At 37.9% G+C, this 22,772-nt stretch overlaps 1 protein-coding gene across 1 annotated transcript in view; it reads left to right on the top strand.

The window, feature by feature from the left end:
• LOC145995050 (tachykinin-like peptides receptor 86C) overlaps window positions 1-22,772 on the top strand; it is a 178,967-nt gene that overhangs the window by 71,344 nt on the left and 84,851 nt on the right. The window contains exon 3 of the mRNA XM_083131582.1: window positions 6,520-6,621. Coding sequence (XP_082987708.1) covers window positions 6,520-6,621 — 102 coding nt within the window. The remainder of the gene's footprint in view (window positions 1-6,519; window positions 6,622-22,772) is intronic.

The following is a 22,772-nucleotide window of genomic DNA, read 5'->3' as shown; positions in this document are numbered from 1 at the left end:
ACACACAAATGAATCAAATGATAGTTTTATCAGCCGCTTTTCCCTGTCATGCACTGAAATGCATCAGTTGAGAAGATCAAACACGATATTTTCAAATAGTTCGTTTATTTTTGTCAATTGATACAACGGAAGAGAATCAGCCTTCATTTAATTCATGTCAAGTGCTCTGTGTACACTCTCTGATGACAGGAAATAAACTGAGTCCTTTGGGAAATTTCCGTGTAGTCAGTTTTTTAAGTGGGTTACAAAATCAACGGCTGCTTCTTTCCTTTTCGGTAGTTAATTAAATTACTGAATGTTAACACTTTCTGTAGCAAACTGAAAGGAAAGGACTCAAAAGAGCAATAAATTAGAAACACGGACCATTACAGTAGACGTTCAGTGAATGCTATGGTTTGCCTTGGAAACTAGGGCTTAAAATCAACAGTGGAGGTTGTTTAAACTTGAGAAGGAGGGGGTTAGAAGGAAGTGCTTATTCAAGTTGGTCAAACAGCCTCACATTTGAAGGGAAGTCCTCTGTGAAATTGCATGCCTCAAAAACATTATACAATTCTGGACCAACGTATCTCCATAATGTTCATACCGTGTACCTCTGGTAGCATTAGGCCGAGCTAAATTAGCGACTACACCTAGCTTTCTGTTGAAGAATCTTCAAAGATTAATTAGTAATGAATACATGCAAGGGCTTCATTAACGTGTTGCCTGCCCTGTGGCGGGATGGTTAGAGTAGCGCCCTACATCACCAAGGCTCCTGTGTTCGAAATCTGTTCATTATAATCGTTCCAATTAATCTAGAGTGACTTAAGAAAAACAAAATATAAAAAATATTGATAATGATATAAAGTGACCGTGAAATTATTTTAACGAATCATGCAGGTCCTTTGATATAATTTATAACGATTTGATTTATGTAGCTATTATCTTGGTTAATCAACTAGTACGAACAAAAAAAACAATGCCCCATTTTCTTGACGAATATTATGCTAAATATAATCTTGGATTTTTCATGTATTTTTAATACAAAATCTATTGCTTGTGGTACCGCCGACTTTGAGGGGTGAGCAAGACACACTCTGCCCCCCAAAATTCAAGTAGAGGGGCAGATATATATATATATATATATATATATATATATATATATATACACACACATACATAAAATATTTTTTATTGCCCCCCCCCCCCAATTTTATTTTAACTTGCCGCCTCTCACTCAGGGTAAGGTGCTACAAAAGTGTTGCCATATTTTGCGACGTGAAAAGAGGATACCTATATCTTTTAATTTTCAGCAAAAAATTAAATGGATTAACACACATATTATATACTTACATCAAATAGGTTATCTGTGTAGTATATCTTCTGACAGTTTAACAAAAACATCTTAAAACATAATACCAAACAGTTTCACATTACTATGTTTTTCTACTTTCGTTTCGACATTTCTGTAAAAATACATACAATGGACGTTACTGGACGTTACCTGACAACATGTTAAAATGAATGTAGATACGATTCATTCATTCATTCCTTTATTTGGAACCTAACAGCTTTTATGTCGTTTTCTGTCCATAACAATACACATATAAAATGTACACAATTGTTTCATATTAAAATTATCAGTCCTCCCCCCTATTTTACAGATATTAGATATTTCCTTTTTTATATAAAAAAAGAACACTTTGCCTTTTACAATTGTATGTTACATTTCCTTAAAAATGATAAACTATAACCAATCCGCACATCTCGATTAACAACTAAACTTAACAAATTTGTTGGAAACTGAACCTTTAGATTATTTAAAGTTTCATACAAGGTATTTCTCTCTATATTATATTTTGAGCATTCCAGTATTATATGTTGAGCATCTGCACTTTCCCATCCACATTCACATTTCTTATTGTTCGTTATTCCAAATTTTGGATAAATGTTCCCTAGTACACAAATGGCCCGTTCTCAGTCTATTAATTAATACAATTACATTTCATGTAGCACTTACATGATGAAACCATGGTTTTTGTGTTTTGAATTCAGCAAATGGTTTGTATGATTATCCAACTGTTGTAAGTTCATTTCGACACCAATCAAACCATTCATTCAAAATTTTCTTCTTTACACTAGGGAGAAGATCCATATAGTATAATAATAAGTTATTAATACGTATTTGCACATTCATGTACATGAGAATTACCTGTAATATTGCTATGAGCCTTAACCCAAGAAAACTCTATGGTTTTTCCAGATTTTTGTATTGTCTGAACTAATTGTATACAATTTATAATATAAGGGTATATTTTGTAAAGACTCTTGTAAGAAGATTTAAGAGCCTGTAATACATTTTGCGAGTCAGTAAGTATTAAGAACTTTCGTAAATTTAATTTTTGGACATATATTAAAGCTTGGTAAATTGCGTAAGATTCTGCTGTAAATATTGAACAGTCTTGTGGAAGCCGAAATAATAGGACTGTTTTATGTTGTGGATCGTACACTGCACATCCAACTCCTGACTCACTTTTAGATCCATCTGTGTATATGAAATAAAAGCTTGGCCATTGAGTAAAATATTCAGATATGTGCAAATAACGAGGGAAGTGAATATTATCCAGAGACTGTTGAGGATAATCTAATGAAAAAACAGGCCGTGAACGCATCTGTAGAACATCCTAGTATTCTTGACAAAACGAATTATACAATTCTATCCACATAGCAGCTTTTCTGTTTGTTATTTTTCCTGTTTCATGTAAGTGTATCATATTTGTTAGTACATTGTCGAAAGGGTGCTCACAATATGATTTCACTTTGAAGAGCATATTTGCTGCTAACATCTTCTGTCTACATGAAATGGAACATTCACCCGCTTCCATGTATACTACTACGTTTGGAGTGCAGTTCATAACGCCTAAACATCTTCTCAAGAATTTCCTTTGTATGACATCAATGGAATTCAATTTTCCTTCTGTCCAGTTACACATCGCCAATAGAGAATAATCTATCATAGGCCGAAAATAATTCTTGTAAAACAAAAGTATAACTCGAGGATGACATCTCCACTGAGTATTTGCTATTGCTTTGAACAAATTAAACACTTTTTCTGATTTGACTTGTATTGCTTTAATTTGGTCCTTCCAAGTTAGTTTTTCATCCAAGATGACACCTACATATTTTACACTGGATGTAATGGGAATTCTTGTTTTTCGAGACATTGAGTGAACTATTGGAGGTGTTCCCTTTTTACTAAAAATTGTAATATTAGATTTTTCCATTGAAATCGAGAGTTTTTACTTCCAAGCCACATTTGCACTTCCAATATTTGTTCCTCTAAAACAGGAAAATCCGTATGAATTTGTGTCGTGGACATACAGATACAGATATCATCTGCATATTGAAGATAATTGACTGTAGGAATTAATTTCCTTTTTATTCCAATCATATATATGTTGAATAACAAAGGACTTAAAGGATTTCCTTGAGGTAACCCTTTGCAGGCTGAATACGGTCCTCTACTTTCACTGTAAAAGTGGAAATATACAGATCTTTTACTCAGTAACTTCCATAATATCAAAACATAGTTATGAGGTATTTTTAGCTGTTGTATTGTTTGGATTAGGATATTAATATCTACATTATCATAAGCTGCGCTTACATCTAAGAATGCAGCTAATAGAATTCTGTTTCTTTTCAGTGAGTCGAAAATATACGAGGAAAGAGTGATTAATCCGTCCTAGTATCCTAATCCCTTTCGAAATCCTATTTGTTCGAACTGAAATATGTTTTGGCTTTCTAAAAACCATTCTATTATTTTTTGTATCAGTTTCTCAAACATCTTTTCTATAACTGACGTCAAAGCTATAGGTCTATATGATTTACCTACTTGAGGGTCCTTGCCTGTTTTTAAAATTGGAATAATCAACTGTTTGGACCAATCTTCTGGTACTTTTCCATTATTTAAGAATTTATTAAAAATTGTGCACATCTCCGTTAACGCTACATCTGGAAGGTGATTAATCATCGAATAAGTAATTCCATCCATCCCTGGAGCAGATTCTTTACTGTTGTCGATGATTTCATAGATTTCCTCTTTTGAAATTGGAGTTGCAAAACATTTCGCCGAACGTAGTTTTGATGTGTAACTACATAATTAATTTGGTGTTTCAATTACTTCGTCTGGCACCGTAAATGTGCGTTTCTGAATAAATTCAGTCTTCCAATGTGATTTCAAAGGGACTACATTTGCTGTACGAGGAATTTTGAGCGACCTAAACTTTTTCCACACATATCCTAATTTCATGTTTGGGTGTAAATTTTCACAAAATAATTTCCATGATTTTCTCTTTGCCTTTATGCATAATCTCTTTGATTTGGCCATAGAGCGTCTGAATGCTATCCAGTTCTCTGGATTTGGTTGACGTGAGTATATTCTTGCTAATTCGACTCTATGTAGTTTTGCTTCAGCACACTCTTCTGTCCACCAGTATATCTTTGGGAAGGGTTGCTGACTACTTTTTATCACCATATCTGTTACCTGTTGTAATTGCTGAACTTGGAGCTTGTACAAAGGAAGACTCTGCTTTAGTTGTTTTTAACACTGGGAAATCTTGTAGTATGTTTGCATAAGAATAATCGTCTCTTTCGGTCATAAATGAACTACTAGAACTAACTTTTCTCTTTGCTTCTTGATATGAATGGCCCTCATATGCTATCACCTTCTGAATTTCTCTTTCTGCACGACCTCTCAGTTGCAAGATGATTTCCTGAGCAATTTATGAATTTAGGTACTGCAGCACATATATCATCATGTTCATAATGTATGAGAGAAACTGAAACAATTCCTGCACTGCATCACAGATTTTATTTTAGGTTGTACCTGAAATATGTTACCGAGTAGCTTTACATGCGAGGGCAACCTTTGTGATTGAAACGTTACGCTGATCAATTTGGTCGGTTTGAATACAAATTTCCCATTTTCTTGATAAATCTTCGTCTTCATTCTTTCCATTTCGATTATTGGAATATTTCTCTCAGCCTCTGCTTCATCTTGTACTTCTTCTAAATTTACATGTAACGGTATACCGTACCCAACAAAGAGCTTCTTGCCTTGAAAGGCTATTCCGTCACGAACACATGCACACGCATACAGGGAGAGACGACAAAAACGAGAAAGAGAATAAATATAAATGAAGTGAATGGTGAAAGAAGGAATAGGCGACAAAACGTACCTACCACCTGGGCGACTACCTGCGAAGGGTCGTCTTCTAATGAGTCTTAAAATATTTGCGATGCGACAAAACATACCACTTGACGGGACGGCATCAAAAATCGAGTCGTTCGTTATTACAGTTCCACACTGTTATTCGAATTTCCGCATTTTGCAAACAAATATTCACAAAGTAATCAAAGAAAAGAGTTAGCTTCGCTGATTCTTGGGCTTGAGAGTGTATTTCCAGCCATCCATCATAAACCTCCTCCGTTTTTAAGAAGGCCAGAGCTGCACAAATGCGTATGTGCAAACGGATTTCCTCATTTTCTCGATACTCGACCCAAAGTTTTATATCTTGAACTTTGGAAACACTTGGCGAATCTCAGATATGGCTGCCAATTTGGAAGCATAAACCTATAACCTAAATAACCTAACATATCCTAACCTAACTCAAGATCAAGTTAGCTGGGTGCTGATTCGGGTGGCAGATAGCGCACCGTATTGGAATGCCTGACAAGTTCAAGCGTTTTCCTTGAAGTGGTATGTTTTATCGCGGAGTAAATATTTTGAAATTATTAGTGGATCCTTCACAGGCAGCTGTTTATCTGAGTGGTACGTTTCGTCGCGAAAACCCAAGAGGTACGTTTTGTCGCTGGTATGTTTTGTCGAGACACCTGAAAGAAGATAGAAACGGATGGATTTGAGAGAAATTATGGAAGAAAGAGGAAAACGCCTAAAAATTTTAAAATACAACCATTCGATTCGCCCCCAAACATTTTCATGTTGTCACGTAGAGTTGAGCTTTCGTCTCCAGGTTTCAAAACTTTTTTTTACCTTTTGCAAAGTTAGACTCGCTGAAATCATAAAACAGTTTCGGTCTGCATTCCGAAAGCGGTGGATCAACGCAATAAATCTTCGACATAAAAGTCGTTTAATTGGATTTTCGTTATTCTACATCGCCACCTTTGGCTAATCGCGATGATGAAGATGAGTGATGATTAAATGAAATTGATGAAGCAACACTCACAATGAACACAGAGGTCCGGACTAGAATCGGGAAACGTCGGCGAGATGATCAAAAGTCGACCACTTAACGGGCTCGGATCAAACGAGGTGTCACTTTTTATTCCTCCTCCGTCCATGAAAGTACCACCTCCCGACTCTCCGCAGCAACAAAGTAGTTTGTGTATTATTTTGTGTGTTTCGAAACTGTTATACTGTTACGAACCCACTTGCTCTAATCTACTGTGTATTTACTGTATAAACCTGTTTATGTTCTTTTGTGTTGCAAAAATCATTTCTTTCTACGTATTTGTTTCTTACAGAGAATGGCATTTCGGAAGCACTTACTGCACGATCAACAATTTCGTGGCCAACGTCACTGTAGCCGCTAGTGTCTTCACGCTCACTGGTATTTCTTTTGATAGGTAAGTACACGTTCTTCTGCTCAAATATGTACACCCAACGACAAAATAAATAGTAGGCGAATTGTCCATCACCATTTTCATTCAATCTGTTTTCCACAATGTGATGATCATGAATTGAAGAAAATACGTCAATAGGCAGAGGGCAACATATGCTTTGCATCAACAGAATTCTATTCCTTAAAACAACACAGGATGCGGAATAAAGAACAATGAAAATAGTGATAACAATTTACCTACCATTATGTTTGCCGTTGACTGTACAAGAAATATTGTACGTTTTGTAATATTTAGGTAAACTCCTTACATAAAATGAAAAATGATTGTGAACACCCGGAAACTTATATAAAGCCATAAAAATGGTGAAACAAGCAGGAGGTTGGAAAAACTGGGAACGGTGCTGCAAGTTCAACACCACATTAAACACAATATACATCCTGCAGTGGTCTTATAGTTTGCTGTCGTCATCAACTGCACTCGTAAATAAAATTCTGTGCAACATTTTGGCTATTGTTTCAACTCGGCTGTGACTTTTGTATTTTTGTGTCGCTTTTCTGCCACTTTTGGCTAATAGAGAAGAACTTGGCTGTGAAATTAGCTACTTAGAATTTCAAGTGACATGCAGAATATCAATACTTACTATATAAGCCCGCACTACATACAGCTACCTCAGAGTTGATATGAGTATGAAGATGAAAATGAGTATGTATATCATAGACGTAGCCTTCTGAGAGTTAATTTGTTTTTAACCGCCCTTACCCACCACAAAACCCAGAAGAAGCCAAACTAAAATGTTTGTCTCCTCTTAATATGCACTTTAATTCTTTAATGAATAGAGAACAAACTACGTGAAGTAACAAGCAAATAATAATCAGAAAGTATGCTTTACTTTAAACATGCATTATGTATTTGTGAATAAAGTGGTTCATATGCCAAATGTACTGTAATTACTTATTGAGTTCCACTTATCCGCAAGGTAGCAGAAAAACTACTTTTCTCCGAATTTAATATCCTACGACTTCGGCAACCAAACATTAACTTCGATGTTGCCGGTTGCATAAGATTAAGGACACTCAATTTTTCGTGAGGATGCAGGCTTTCGTAGGAGCTAATATCTTACGTGTACTCAAGAAAAAAATAAACCGTATATTACGAAAAGCCTGTTTAAGATCTGTTATTTACCCATCAAAGAAGACCACTTCTCCCATTGGTATAGAAATAATGGAAATCCTTCCGACTCTCAGAAAGCAAGAAGAGTGACGTATTCAAATAACACGATGACATTAAGAGCCCAGAAGATTTATCACCGCAAAAACCAAAAGCCTGCAACCTACATTTACTTCTTAGCTTTCTTAAGATGTAATGCAAAAAAGTAAGAGATCTATTTCTGACGCTTCGTTTATTACGAAATACCATTTTTTAATATTTTAGGGGATGAAGAGGTTTGCATTTAAGGTAACACGTTCTGTCTTTAGTTTTTGTGTAGTTCTAAACGATAATTATTTAAAGATCAAGTTACAAGTAAGATTATTTGTGCAAATCAGAATCGCATACAAAGAATTAAGGATGTGTAAGGTATCTTGGATGGAGATTCCATCCTGTTTCTTGCGCGTATATCTTACAACTATTTTTAATATTATTCTTATCGAGATTACTAACAACAGGCCTTCTATACATATGTATATGGATAATTCCATGTCAAATTGATTGATTTGAAATTTCGCATACTGGAAGGACCACCTGAGGTAGAAAAATATGCGAAGTTGAAGATCGGTATAGTTTGTATTTCCGAAATTATAGGGGTACAAAATGGGCTGTTTTGATCAATTTTCTTACCATTTTGTTTCCAATATTTCGGCAAACAGGCCACCATAGAAGTGATTCAGACGCCGTTAAAAAGGTCTCGAGGAAGTCTTTCCCATGAGATATTATATGCCTATGTCAATGAAATTTTTTTTTGATGGTGGTGTAATCAAAATTTCTAAATCCATTTTATCAAAAACGGGTGTTTCAATTTTTCAAAAACGTATACTATTACTGAATAACTGCACAAAATTTGAAAATAGGATGTCAAGAGGATTAAAACTTATGTTACATTTAGGTTAGGGTAGGTTAGGTTAGGTAATGCATGACAGGAAATTTTGATAGATAAATTCCTATAATTCAAAATTAAAAGTCTAGCAGAAATAAAAATTAAATAAAATACAATATTGTTTGAATTAACGTCCATAAATCTGATATTTACATTCAGAGTTCTTTAAAACACAGGGTGATTCAAAAGTCCGATCCCATAGGCAACTAACTCTGTTATTAGTGCACATAGGGAAAATGTAAAAGGGGGAAAGTTGTTGGTAATATGCGAGTTTGAATCTAAACTGCTGTAATTTTCAACGTAGTATGCGCCGTTCAGATTGTACATTAGCACGAGATCCGAAAATGCCATATGCTTGCCCGGAATGCAGTATGTCATCAAAATACAATACAGTCCTTGACACATTAAGAATTGATGACAATAATTACAGAACAACTTTGCTCGTAGACTCATATTGTGCTTAACAAGTGGCCGTAGGTGGGAAATTTCCAGCTATTACCGTACTTTCCTTCTTTTAAATGGTGAGAATGTGCAGCCACCAACAACAAAAATCGGACACCGAGATCCTGAAATACTGGCTTCCCTGTAAGGCATTATGTGTGTTGCCTAACTCTACGGCGTTGATAGAAGTTGCCATTGAAAATTTGCCATTATAATTCACTTATCGCTGTAGTTAGGCAACACGCTAACGCCTTGAAGGGAAGCGAGTATTTAAGGATCTAGGTGTCCCATTTTTATTGCCGGTGAGTGTACATGTTACTGTTTGAACTCATCGTATTTGTGGAAGAGCGTTCTCCTTTGCACATGTGAATTGCAGAGAGAAGCGGCATTGTAGCGTTGTCAAACGGAGTGAGCGAAGCAGGAGGCTTCGACGGTCACGTTCATGCAGTGGGAAACCTCTAATCATCTGATTCGCAAGTAACGGTGCAGTGTGGCATTGCATTCATGGTAGAAGAAACAGGAGGCGGTTCAGTGGAAAGAAGCAAGCCTTCCCCCAAGCTATTTATTCATCTCAAACAAGCAGTGTGCAGGCGGGAATCTCGCACCGCACGGAGCCCTCTCTGGCCTCCACAAGTGCACGTGATTTGCTCAACCGTCTCGAATTAGAATAGTGGAAATTTCAAATAGTTTTTCTTCGAGGCAAGGTAAATATAAATGAATGGAAAGATAAAACACGTAACCAAGCACTTGTCTTGTTATTACCAAAGTCACAAGAACACTGATATTTCAGAGAACAACTAAATTAAACTATACTCGTGCTGGAAGACTCCACAAAGTCTGCATAAGTAAATGTCAATTATTTTGTTTCGTGCTTGCTGCTACTGCAATTAGAGCCTGGCCAGACCCTTGGGATTTCTGTTGAAGGAAGTGCGTCCGATTTAGTGGCTGCGAGACAACTGTGAATGTTACGTCAGCAAAAAATCAATCGACAGCCCTCCGTGACGTCTCGGTTGACAAACAACCTGACAAAGTATTTCTTCTCGTGAGAAAGAAATCGTCACGACGCTCTAGCTTGAAGGTGAAGGTAAAGTTCACGGTGCATATACCACCGTGACATGAAGGCACATTTAGGGGATGTGGGGGTAGGGCCCCACATATATACTCGATCTTAGTCATTTTAGAGGTGGTGTGATCAGTACCACGCTCCGGACGCCTCCCTCCCCGGGTTGCCTCCATGTATCCATTCATTTGAGGCTGGGTGAGCCCCAAAGCTGCTTCCAATGGGTATCAACCCCGGAACTACTTGATCACAAGACGACTTTACCGTAACGCCATGGTTGGATATTGTGAAAACTATTTAATCAATTTAATAATTATAACATCCTGCTTTTTTATTGATTTGGTTTATTTAACGTCGCATTTCTACCACTTTTGTCTAATCGCGACGATGGAGATGAATGTTTATAAGATTAAATGAAAGAAGGGACAATCACACATGTCTATGGACAACACAAGCCTTGCAGAGTATACTAGCTGCAGGTTCAGGCGCCAGAGCTTCGTTGGCCTGCAATTTTGCTGTTAACGAGGTGTGATACGTGGAAGGTAGCCCATCAAAGAATGCCACCCCTTACACCCCTGCTATTTTTGCACTGTATAGTTTAATCATCGTAAGTCATGATAATGCACACAAGGTTTATTAGTTGTACCACAGACAAATGTAATACTCTTGTCTGTGATTCTACGTTAATGTAATCAACTTGTTTTTTAGAAGTCTCAAGTTAACCTTGTAGAAAATGAACTCACTAGGCTCGGCAGAACATCGGTTACTTTCGACTGGTACAATATAGAGCAAGTTCCTCAACAACGACAAAGCTATTGTAAAACCGGACAGACTTGAAGAAAGTCGGACCGTGTGAAGGTGTCTGGCCTCCACATGGGCGTCCTTGTAAGAATTGGCAACATCGAAGGGACATGTGGTAGCCAGGCGCTTCGTTAAAATTGTAAAGAAGATAAGGTCTAATTTTATTTAAGTTTGTCCAGAACGTTACAATAAAATAAAATATATCATTTTAAAATTAATTCATTAAAATTAATTCAGAGATCAATTTCTTATCAACTACCCTCCTCCACCCACAAAGGATTATACTGGTTACTATATCCAACCTTATTAGGTTCCACGAATGTAGTTTTGAGGTGGAAAGGGAGATTGATACTTGGGTGCCTCCCAAACAGATTGTCTTTACAGCCATTGCGAAAGCCTGTAAGCAAAGATTTTTTATGTTTCAATAATATTTAATTCATAATTTATTGTTTATTTTGTTAAATAATATTGATACGGAAATTCAATTTTTAACTTTAAGGAAACAAATAAGCAGAATCTCATTGGCAAGCGCCTCGTTTGTTACTAAGAAACCGTTTCGGAACCGGCAACAAAGTAAATTTATCCCCTTTCGCGTACACTGCACTGTACCATAAAGGCACGAAGGCGCTGTGGAGGAAGTGTTCCGCACATTCTCGATATCGCCCACAATGAAAATGATGTGATGAGCGCTACGAGGGTGGGTGAGCCCCAAAACCGCTTATGCAGGGACATTGACAAATTTCCACCTGAATCATCCACGTCGGAAACCGGACGAGATAAACACGTTAACTGAATTTGCTCAAGATTTTATGAAATATCACCTTTTTTAAAATTTCTTTAGGAGATAGGGATGAATCTAAATCTGTAGCCAAATATTTAGGATTTATCAGTTTCCTAATTGACCTTCATAGTTGAAAATGATTTACGTAATGTACTTCAGCGGTTTTGATGTAATACAATCTTCCTTAATTGGATGGTTTAATTAGAAAAACGTAAGTCTATATGACTGAAATAAATGTTCTATAATTTAAATCTTGTTATTAACATTTATTGAAATAATTGTAAAATAATTGATCTTGTTAAGAATTTGAGTCAGTGGATTATTTCATGCAAATCATAGTGTTAATTAAATACCACACTCTAAGGTAGACTTATTATGGTTAGATTTGCATTTCTCCGTAAAATTATATAAACACACCAGTGTCATCTAGCGATGACGGTTCACATACGCGTATAACTCAAGTTTGTACAGACTAAAGACTATTCTGCAGGGTACATGGCGTCAGTGTTGGCGTACGCTATAAGAACAGTACTGCACTGCACATTAACATCTGCCAATAACTTAAAATATTAGAGAGAGAAAATGCAAACACACTAGATAATTGAGGTCTAAAGATGCAGATGCCTGGACCACCCCCCACTTGCACCACCTGTCAACAGTGAGAGGATGTTATTTTTAACCCTCCAAATCGCGGGGAGAAAAACTATTGCCATTGTAAGACTACCTGTATTCTGAAAGAGTGTGTGTGTAAAATTATAATACGGTAATACAATTCTTATATGTAGTTTTGTAATCATTCTTTCTTTCTCAATGTTAACTACGTGCTTTCAGGTAAACGTAATCCCGTTTGGGGGTGACGTTCGTAAAAATAAAAGGTTTCATAATGGGCCCTTGAGTTTTTGGATGATCTGTGTAGAGAACCTTCATGGTATTAAACTGCTATAATTTGCTAGAATTATTATCCATATTTTCAGTGGTGTAGTAAAGAGTAAATGGAGGTATACACCGTATTGTAGATGGCTAGGGATGAGGGTGCAGAACGTTTGATTCCTGGTGAACTTCACATCCGGTTTCCTCCGTCTCCTGGAATGCTTCGACTTGCATAGGAGAATTCCACATGAAACGGAAGTTGCAAAGTATTGCGGAACTGGCTACTATATAAGCGAAGGGTCCTCCTTTTTAGTTACAAATATCTTTGAGCATCATTGAAAGTAGCAGCCAGTGCCGCCGCCAGCAAACAAGAGGTAAGTGCTGGCGGATCCCTCAGCCACCTACCCTTCTCCTCCTCTTATTATTATTCATGTATCTCTAGTAAACAGTAAATGACATCTGCCTTCTTATTTCTCCCGAAGTGTAAGTGCTCTATTGACGATGTAAGCTAAGCAATTTAAGTGGTAGAGGCGCCGGGCACTTACCTCTTGTTAACCTTACTCAGTACCGTATACCTTTTGTTACCTTATTCTCTCAGGCCTCCCCGATGGCGCAGTGGTAGCGTCCTCGCCTTGTAATCAAGGGGTCCCGGGTTCGATACCCGGTGGAGGTACATAGAGATTCGTATCCCACTTTAAACTGTAGGTCCAGTCCCGATTAGCCTTACTGTGCATAAAGTGGACTTAAAAACAACAAATCAATCAAACCTTATACTTTCGTTCCATTTATCTTTATTTACGCCGGCCTCCGTGGCGGAGCTGTTAGCTCATGGCGCTACGACGCCGGGGGTCCCTGGTTCGAATCCCGGCCTCGGCACGGTTGTTCTTTCCAGTGCCCCATCATCAATTTCATCACTCATCCTCATCTTCGAGATTAGCCAAAAGTGGCAGAAAAAAGAAGTAAAATAAACCAAATCAATCAATCAATGCTTATTTATGTAATTCGGCCATCACTCCAGTGATCTTGTTACGGTCAAATTATTATGATTTCACGTAACGGGTGCATAATGTTGAAAAGGGCCATCAGTTTATCCGTTCAAGCATCAGAAATGCGTGAAGAAGATTTGGCTGTAAAACCATCTTGCTGCAAATGACACTAATTCAACAGTTTGTGTAAAACGTTCTTGTAACAAGTGGTGAAGTATCGAGAGAAGTACTTTAGAGTGTTTCATGAGTAGACAAGTGGAAAAAGCCAGAAGAAATATGAATTACTCAATGTAATTAGTATGGTTTCAAAGTATTTTTCAAAGTTGTTCGCTTTTAATGTTAATAGCAGTATTGTTAAAGTCATTATCAGTATACAAACTGACAATCCCCAAAAGCAATATGAACAAGAAAATAAAATGCAATAACATGCTGTACTCTAGCCTATAAAATACTACTGTAACTTTTATGTTTAAATTCAATCATTAAAATACGCGTTTGATATTTTTTTCATTTTGAAAATATCTTCTTTAATCTAATATACTTCTTTTATGCCAATTATGAGCATATAATCATCAATATTCTATCACCAACTTTTGTAGAAGATAAATTATTTCATCCATACATTTAATAGAAACAAGATATCAACTTAACGTTTCACTAAACTTAGTGTATACCGTCTGAAAATTTTTGGACTACAGTACTGCGTATTTTGGAAAGATTTTAGTTAAAATTTAACGTTCTGTTAACCTAAAGCAGACGAAAGCGCTGGCGTCTTCAAACCGGTCTCTTCTATTGAAATACATCACTTGTGTCCTTAATTCAGTTTCAAGATCCAGTTATAGACTCCAGCCAGCGTCCTTTGAGGACGTTTCTAGAATCCTTGTTTCAGATGACGTCACTAAGGACATGTTTAATTGAACTTGTCTGGGCAAATCTAATGACAGGTTTCCTCAATACACATTAGAGTCTGTGTAAGAATTGTTTCAATTCAAGCCCTGCTCTATGTTAATATTAACCTGAGACTTATGTAAACTTTACGAAATAAGTACTTAATTAAAATTGATCAATTCGGTGGAGGAAATTCTGGAGGGTAAAGGCAGCCAGTGGCGTAGTGCTGATCACATCACCCCCACCTTCGGTTCCTAACTCCACACCCCTATAGGCCTTCATGGCGTGGTGCAAAGCACAGGGGAACACTTCACCTATTTTTTTACTTTTGTGCCAGTCTTTGTGGCGTATTGGTTATCGCGACGCGAATGCATGGTTACTAATGGAGGTTTCTCTGCAATTGTAAGTTCATTGTAACAATTCAGTAATTGTTAAACAGGCAGCGTGGAATAAGTGAAAATCAAAACGAAATACAATGCACGTCTGTCTTTTCCTCGTTCTCTGAGATTTCGCCATCTTTTAACGTGGATCAGGTCAGGTTCTCCAGCTGAAGATTTTCGATGACTAAGCCTTGCGGCATCTAACCACAAAGTACCGAAGTCGTTCCCGCTTCTTAATCAATGTTGCATGTGCACGGAGAGGGAAAAACCTTGTTTCATAGAGTTTGAACAGCTAGAAGAGGAAGTAGAGAATTCAACGTCTTTCGGTTCAGCTCTCTCTCTCTATTGGCCATTGTACTGAGAGAGATGCATTCTCGTGTATTAACAGTTCTTGTTATGTCTAAGAGTGCACCATCTTAATGCATTTTCTGTCTGAGAGCCGTACCTTGTAAGTTAAACAATGATTATAGAAGCTTAATCCACTAAGATCCAGAACAGAATTGTTTGCGAAACAATTCAAAATGGATGTCGTTTACAGAGTTAGATTTCATAATTGCGGCACGTACGATTTAAGAAGACAGAAGTAGACGGAAAAGCAAAATAAGGAATGCAAGAGGGGAAATTAAGCAAAAATGTGGCAGAGAGAGAAAATGGAGGAAAGTGCATTATGGCACTGGAAAACACTGAAGTTAAAAGAACACAATGGTCCAGGAATTCCAAATTATATTTTCGTCAACGTTTAAGCTCAGTAGTCTTAAATGGTGTTGATTACAACCATTTATCTGGGGTATTTTATCACCACTGACGTTATACGTTCACCAAAATGTACTGTGAACCTTCTGGAAAGGAAGAAAGCGAAGGCAGACGGAAGGAAGCGAAGGCAGAAAGATGGAAGTGAAGTCAGACCGAAGGAAGTGAAGGCAGAAGAAAGATATCTGTCTGTGTTGCTTTAACACTTTTCCAGTGTGTTTTCCTCTTTAAGGTAACAGTGATGATATAGATTAATTATTAAGGGATTCATTCATTATCTTATTACATACATACATTATTATTAATGGACAAAAATGCATGAATACACAATGAACATATCTACGTCTTACGGGAAATCGAAGCCAGAAGCACTGGTTTCCCAGTGTGTTACTACAACCACACAGCACAAGTCTGAAAAAAATAAGAAATGGCATAGTATGAGAGTTAGAAATTTACGACACAACGAAACAAGAGAATAAATTAACGAGAATAAAAGGTAAAGAAAGAACAGGTAGATGGAAGGAACTGAAGACAGACAGAAGGAAGTGAAGGCAGAAGCAAGGAAGCGAAGGCAGAAGGAAGGAAGTGAAGGCAGAAAGAAAGAAGTGAAGTCAAACGGAAGGAAGTGAAGGGAGAAGAAAGATGAACTTGAAAGATGCTATATTTAAAGCAAATAAATGCTAAGGAAAAGGTGAAGCCAAAGTATGATTTAACTTCGCTTCATCATCAGATTGGATTGTCAATTTAAAGTGTAATTCGAAGCATTGTGCTATGTGGCTTAACGGGTTACTTCACGGTCACTATGGATCCGAGCTTTTACGATGCGGTGTTCCGCAAAGTTCGACTGACGGACGTTCTGATAATGCGGGGTAACATTTCATCAGAACATTCGTCAGTGTACTGGTAGATTTTGGTCTGCAAAATGTGTCCAAGTGGCCGAGGAAATGTTGAACTGGAAAACCCTTAATTGAACATAAATATTGGAGAGGGTGGACGGAGTTTGTTAATGAAAATCTGGATCATTTCTGTTATTTGTGCGTATTTTCAATAAGAAGAACGAGAGTGCTACGCCATTCCCCTGTGATTTTAAGCCACAGTTTCCTGGAGTCCGATTGTGATTGCTCTCCATTGACGTGTCTCTAATGGTATACGTTCATAAATCAAGTCAATAAACTTTATATTGTCCACTTGTGTCACCAAAACAACGCAAGAAGGCAGGTATAAATAGCGCAACGGCACTACACGTCCGATCGATTCGGCCGGAAAATTAAAATTATTTGGTTCGAGTCGGTGGTCGATGAAATACGCCTGGGTAGCACGGCCTCAATCGAGGCTTGTTTACGTCATGTTGTTTGTTCTGTCGATTTCTGACTTGTACGCCAGTACGTTTGTCAATAGCCGGTTCTAATGTGACCAGACCCTAAGGCTACCAGACGTCCACATTGAGTCGGAAAATACATTTATTTTTAATTCATGTCTGAATTTTTCCCCATTGAAGTTGGGACGTGTAAATGTCCAGATTCTTGGCCTGCAGACATTAAACCATGTTATACCTCTGCTAACAATTTCTGATAAGAAATTCAGTCGTAATTACTTAATTAAAAAGTGTGAATGGGAACCTTGAACTTGCTATTTATTTCAGTTTCTTAGTTGAGAAACTTCATCTTCCATTAACAAAACGTTTTCGTGTCATTGAAGTTTTATTTAAATGGGAAGAATAGTCTGATGAGTGTCTTAATTCGAAGCTTCACAGTTCATGGGAGACATTTTTTATCATCACATGAGTTCATTTTTTAAATTACTTTTGTTATTTAGCGTCGCTTTTCTGTCACTTTTCTCTAATCGCGAAAATGAGGATGAGCGATAATGTGATGAAATCCATGAAGGGACACTCACTTTGAATTTGAATTACATGTTTATGTGTGTGAACCGGTCAATCCGCAATTAAAATCAATGCATGTATCCAAGCACTAAGATCTCGTTACCCATGCTAAAAGCTGAGGGCGCTAAGCACACATAAGGACAAAACACAGGACAACACAGCTCTACAGAGGATTATACTGCTGGTCGTAGGTACACACATCAGAGCTTCGTTGGCCTGCAAGACTGCAGCGAACAGGGTGTACTATAGTCCACGCGTTTACTTCGTTAACGTACAAGAACTGAAGAAAGCCACCGCCACGAACGTGGGTGGTATAAATAGCGGGCGAATTGTTTTCGTCCAATCACACTCAACCTTCAGCCAATGGGCGCAACTGTCATTCTGCTCGTCTACTCCACGTGGTGTCTCAGTCACATGACTGCGGATACACTGTTGCCGTACTTTGCAACTTCAATATGGAGACCGTGGAAGGGTGCTTGTGCGCGGAGGGACAAGGTGGCGTAGAGTAGATATGTAGAATAGATGTGTGGCAACACTGTGCGTTGAATGTGATTGTTGCAGCTGGTGGGCGCGCTCCGTGGACTTCAAAGCCAGGCGGTCGTTAACGTAGCTAGCGCGTTGACTATACGTGGTGACATTTGGGTGGCTTACCAGGGACACTCACTAAGAACACCCATGCTAAGAATGCGGAGACACCTGACGTCGTAGGGTGATGTGCTAACCACTCCACCACGGAGGTTGGCTCCCTATGGTTTCATGTCGCCTACTCCAATCTCAAATGTGTATTTTCTCGTGAGTTTCAAAGAAGACAGGCCCTATTTCACGCATTCAAAATTTGGTGTCTTATCCACGGAGAATTGAACCCGGGACTTCCTTGATTACAAGGCAAATGCGTTACCATTACGCCATAGGTTCAAGTAACGGAGAGGTATGGAAAGACAGCAAAGAAGAAAATAATGAGGAAAGAAAGATGGAGGGAAGGTAACACGAAAGAAATAATTAAAGGTAACCATAGATTATTAATCCATAACAAAACAAAACCCCAAAGGAGAGCAACAAAAACATAATAGGAAAGTTTACCATAAAGAATCCGTGAAACAGGAGAACGCAACGACGCACTCGAAAAAGATATGGTTAGATATGGATCATTAAAACGACGCAAAGAGTGTGAAAAGTTCATGGGAGGTCTCAAGTTCCCGCAACCGAACACCAAGCGACAATGTACACCCATAGAAGCAGCACCGCTCCACAAAATTGATTCCAACCTTTACCGCTGCATTAAAACCCATTACCTGCAAGCTAGTTCGTTCTTCTTTAATTGTTGGTCGTATACGAAGCCATTAAAACCCTAAACGAGTTCCCATGTTTTCCATTACGTCCACAAGATGGCAGTCTTGCGGCGCAAGCATAAAAGGTGATCGTCAGTTGTTACACGACAACCGTTAAAAATGAGTTTACATTTTCTTTTGGCGCAAGTTTATGCTAAAACGTATCTCGTATTAATCGCATTTATAGCCATAAACACCGTTTCGAGCTAGGTTTTATAACTTGCAGGGTAGAGGATGATTGGTCCAGCGATAATCCAAAGTAAGGGGGTAGGGGAAAATTTATGGTGGCGCTAGTTGCCCTTGATGTCATAATGCAGGAACATAATTTTCCCGATTTGCATGTCTCTGGCGAAAATATCTTAAAAGAGTAGTAATCATTGTATGAGACTTAATAATCAACAGATATTTAAAATTGAAATAGTTGCTTTTCTTGCATGTTTCGTCTTGGTGCTAGTCTATTACGCCTACCCACTTCCACTGAAATCGGTGTAGTTCATGTTTCAGCCGCCTGAGCGCTGCTTGCGTGCACGCCCACAATATGTGACCCGCCCGGGAACTTATGTCCTATAAAACTGTGAAATATGTATGTAATTATGTCATAAGAATTGAAAATTATGTCAGAAAAATGACGCAAAAATATTCCCAGTAAAGCCAAAAATATGCACAACTGTACTTTCGAATTTCTCATTATATGGGCAGTCAGTATCTTCCAGAGAAGATCGACTAGTGTGGGGGTCGGGTATTAACTGAAGTCAGAATCCCTTTAACCGAAGAATGTAGTGGGATAATACTGAAAATATTGAGAGGTTCACTGCAATTATCCTAAATTTAATTTACTATTATGGAAACTAAAGCATATTTAGTAGCTCGCTACAGATCTGGTAAATCAAAGCAACCAATACACAAACACAACTTTTTAGGGACATTTTAACTGTTCAGAATCTGAAAAACAGCCTAGCCTACACAATTTTTGCGAGAACATATTACACTCAATATTATTTCCGTTCCACAATGCGCATGTCATCTTGTTGCAGCAACCAATATACAAAAAAACATTTTAAGGGGATTTTAAGTGTATAGAATTTAAAAAACAGCCTACAAAAAATTTTGTCAGAGCGTGTCGTCCAGTTTCGCCTTATTGCATTTTCACCTCCACCAATAGAATTTCAAATGATTTATGTGACACGAACTTTCTAAGGCGAAACGGGACATTCCATTTCGCCTTATGCTGTTTCGCCTTACACACAAAAACATTTCCCACCTGGGAATATTATCGACTTGAAGGGTAATTCATAATGGGAGCGCAGAGCTTGTGATGTTGCCTACCTTGACTCTCATTGTCCTGTCGGTTAGGTTAGGTTAATAATACGTACATTAATAATAATGACCCTTCATGTCGATAATATTCCTTGGTGGGAAATGTTTTGTGTGTAAGGCGAAGATAAGGCGAAATGGGATGTCCCGTTTCGCCTTAGAAAGTTAGTGTCACATAAATCACGCAAAATTGTATTGGGGGAGTGAAAAGGCAATAAGGCGAAACGGGCCGTAATCCTGTCAGAGAAGGTTTTTCCTCAATAATGTTCACACGGCTATCAATTGCAGGCGTGATAAAAAAAAAGGGGATATTATTGTTTTGTAATAATTGGTAAGAAAAGACGGTATCTGCTTTAAATTTCTTCATCCGTAATTTCTTTATCCTGCCATCGATAATATAAACTATCCGTTGCTCTAAAGATACGAATTATAAATTATAATATAACCGATAATATGGAAGACAATTAGGAAATTATAAAGAAATATGTCATTACCAGAAAATAGGGAAAAAATGTAAAAACGCGATATTGGTAGAATATGTTAAAATATACCTTATCAAGTTCGTTTATTTCGGCTGACTTTCATCAGATACGTAAAGATCTGACCCCAGTATTCGATCCGATGCCAAATAAAAAATATGTTATAACAAAGTCCCGGGCCGTTGTGTCATATACGCAAAATCTTTCTTTGAAACTTCGTGCTCAAGTATTTCACACGTTCAGTTGTTGTGAGGTATAGCAGAAGGCGATGGTCTTGGTTATAATAAGTTAGAAATTTAGCTTCGTTGATCTTACACAGTAGTGTATTTACGATTTCATTTAGTTTATCTTTTTGTTTTTATTGGTGTGATTTTAGCATTTGTTTTAAATCAATCCGTACTATTATGGTTGTAATTTGTTTTTATCTTAGGAGAGTGGAGGGGACTGATCACCCTTCTCCTGTATGCAATTTCAGATATGTCTCTTGGATCCCACTTTAAATCGTAAGTCCAGTCCCGATTAGCCTTACTGTGCATAAAGTGGACTTACAACAAAAATCAATCAATCAGTTATGTCTCTTAGCGCAAGTTTTGTCAAATTGTTAGTAATAAAGGGTTAGCCTAAAAGAAATGGACAGTTTAAACGCTTTATAAATTGAAATTTGTTTGTCACATCAGAAAGCATTTAGTACTGTTGTATAGAAAAAGTCTTCAAGTTTACGACCTCCACTTTTCGTTTGTCTTCCTGACGTCAGCATCACGTGAGCACCCTTGACGTAAGTCAAGCAGTATAGCCGCTAGCTAGGTGGAGAAGGCTTTCTGAATGATTGAATTTGCAAAAACAAATTCTGTTACTATCGTGCAGTGTAATTTTAAAACACGATATGGTACACAACCACCCACAAGGCATTCAATCTACGATTGGAGCAAAGCGTTTGAGGAAATTGGTTGTCTGTGCAATGGAAAAATTCCTGGGACAGGAGATCTGGACTACCGCATTGATATCTGTTGTGTTACAAAAGAGTCACACATAGAACACTTGTAACTTACTAATGCAAACTTCAGGATGTAGGTACTCTTCAAACCACGTAAGTATTTCAGTCCTATTCCAGTAGACGCGCAATTAACCGAGTCCCAATTAACCGAATCCCCGGGTTAACCGAAGGAGTGGTTGGAAAACATCACGTTTCATAACGCACCACCTGTTTGTTTACTAGTAAGTTGGAGTCAAGTCACCGTCCGCGCTGCAACATTGTCGGTGTATCCGATTGTTACGGTGGTGTTTAAATCTGTGTAGGCCTATTGTACGCGAGTAATGTAGTATGAGTGGCAAACGGAAAAGGATTGTGGTTTCTCTGGAAACAAAATTCAACGCAATAAAAAGATTGGATAAAGGTGAGTCTATTAAAAACGTTGCTGCTGATTATGGAGTCGGAGAAGTGACTGCTGGAGATTGGAGCGGAAGGACATTGAAAAGTGGCTGAGTCAAAGTGTGAGCGGGGGCAGTGCAGACGTCAGAGGCTTTATTTTTGTGGTTTTCACACCTACGAGGCGCGGGAAGTCCGGTAAGTGGTCCTATGGTGCAACCTAAGGCAGTAGAATTTCAAAAAAAGTTTAAGTACGGCGAAGAAGATTTTACCGATGGATGGAAGAAGAGATACGGCATTAGGCAGCTCAACATTACTGGGGAAAAATTGTCAGCTAATTCATCTGAAGTTGCTGAGTTTCAATCAAAAATGAAAGAAGTTGTTTTGCTTGACAGACTGACATCGGATCAAAACTTCAACTGTGATGAGACAGGGCTGAACTTCAGAATGCTTCCTAGCAAGACTTTGGCAGCGAAATCAGACAAAACCGCTCCTGGGTTCAAAAATAGTAAGGAAAGAGTGACCATTTTAGCCTGTGCCAACGCGTCTGGCTCCCTTAAGTTAAGACCCCTCCTGATTGGAAAGTCAAAAAACCCAAAAGCGTTTAAAAACGTTAAGGTCAATTGTCTTCCCACCATGAACAGAAATCAAAAAAGTGCGTGGATGGACAGCACACTTTTTAATGACTGGTTTTTCAACGAATTCGTTCCTGTGGTTGAGGCGTTTGTAATAAGAA

This window comes from Lepisma saccharinum, chromosome 11 (assembly GCF_977018435.1).
Source record: "Lepisma saccharinum chromosome 11, izLepSacc3.1, whole genome shotgun sequence".
In the NCBI taxonomy this organism is placed as follows: domain Eukaryota; kingdom Metazoa; phylum Arthropoda; class Insecta; order Zygentoma; family Lepismatidae; genus Lepisma; species Lepisma saccharinum.
This window is presented reverse-complemented; position numbering and strand designations above follow the sequence as displayed.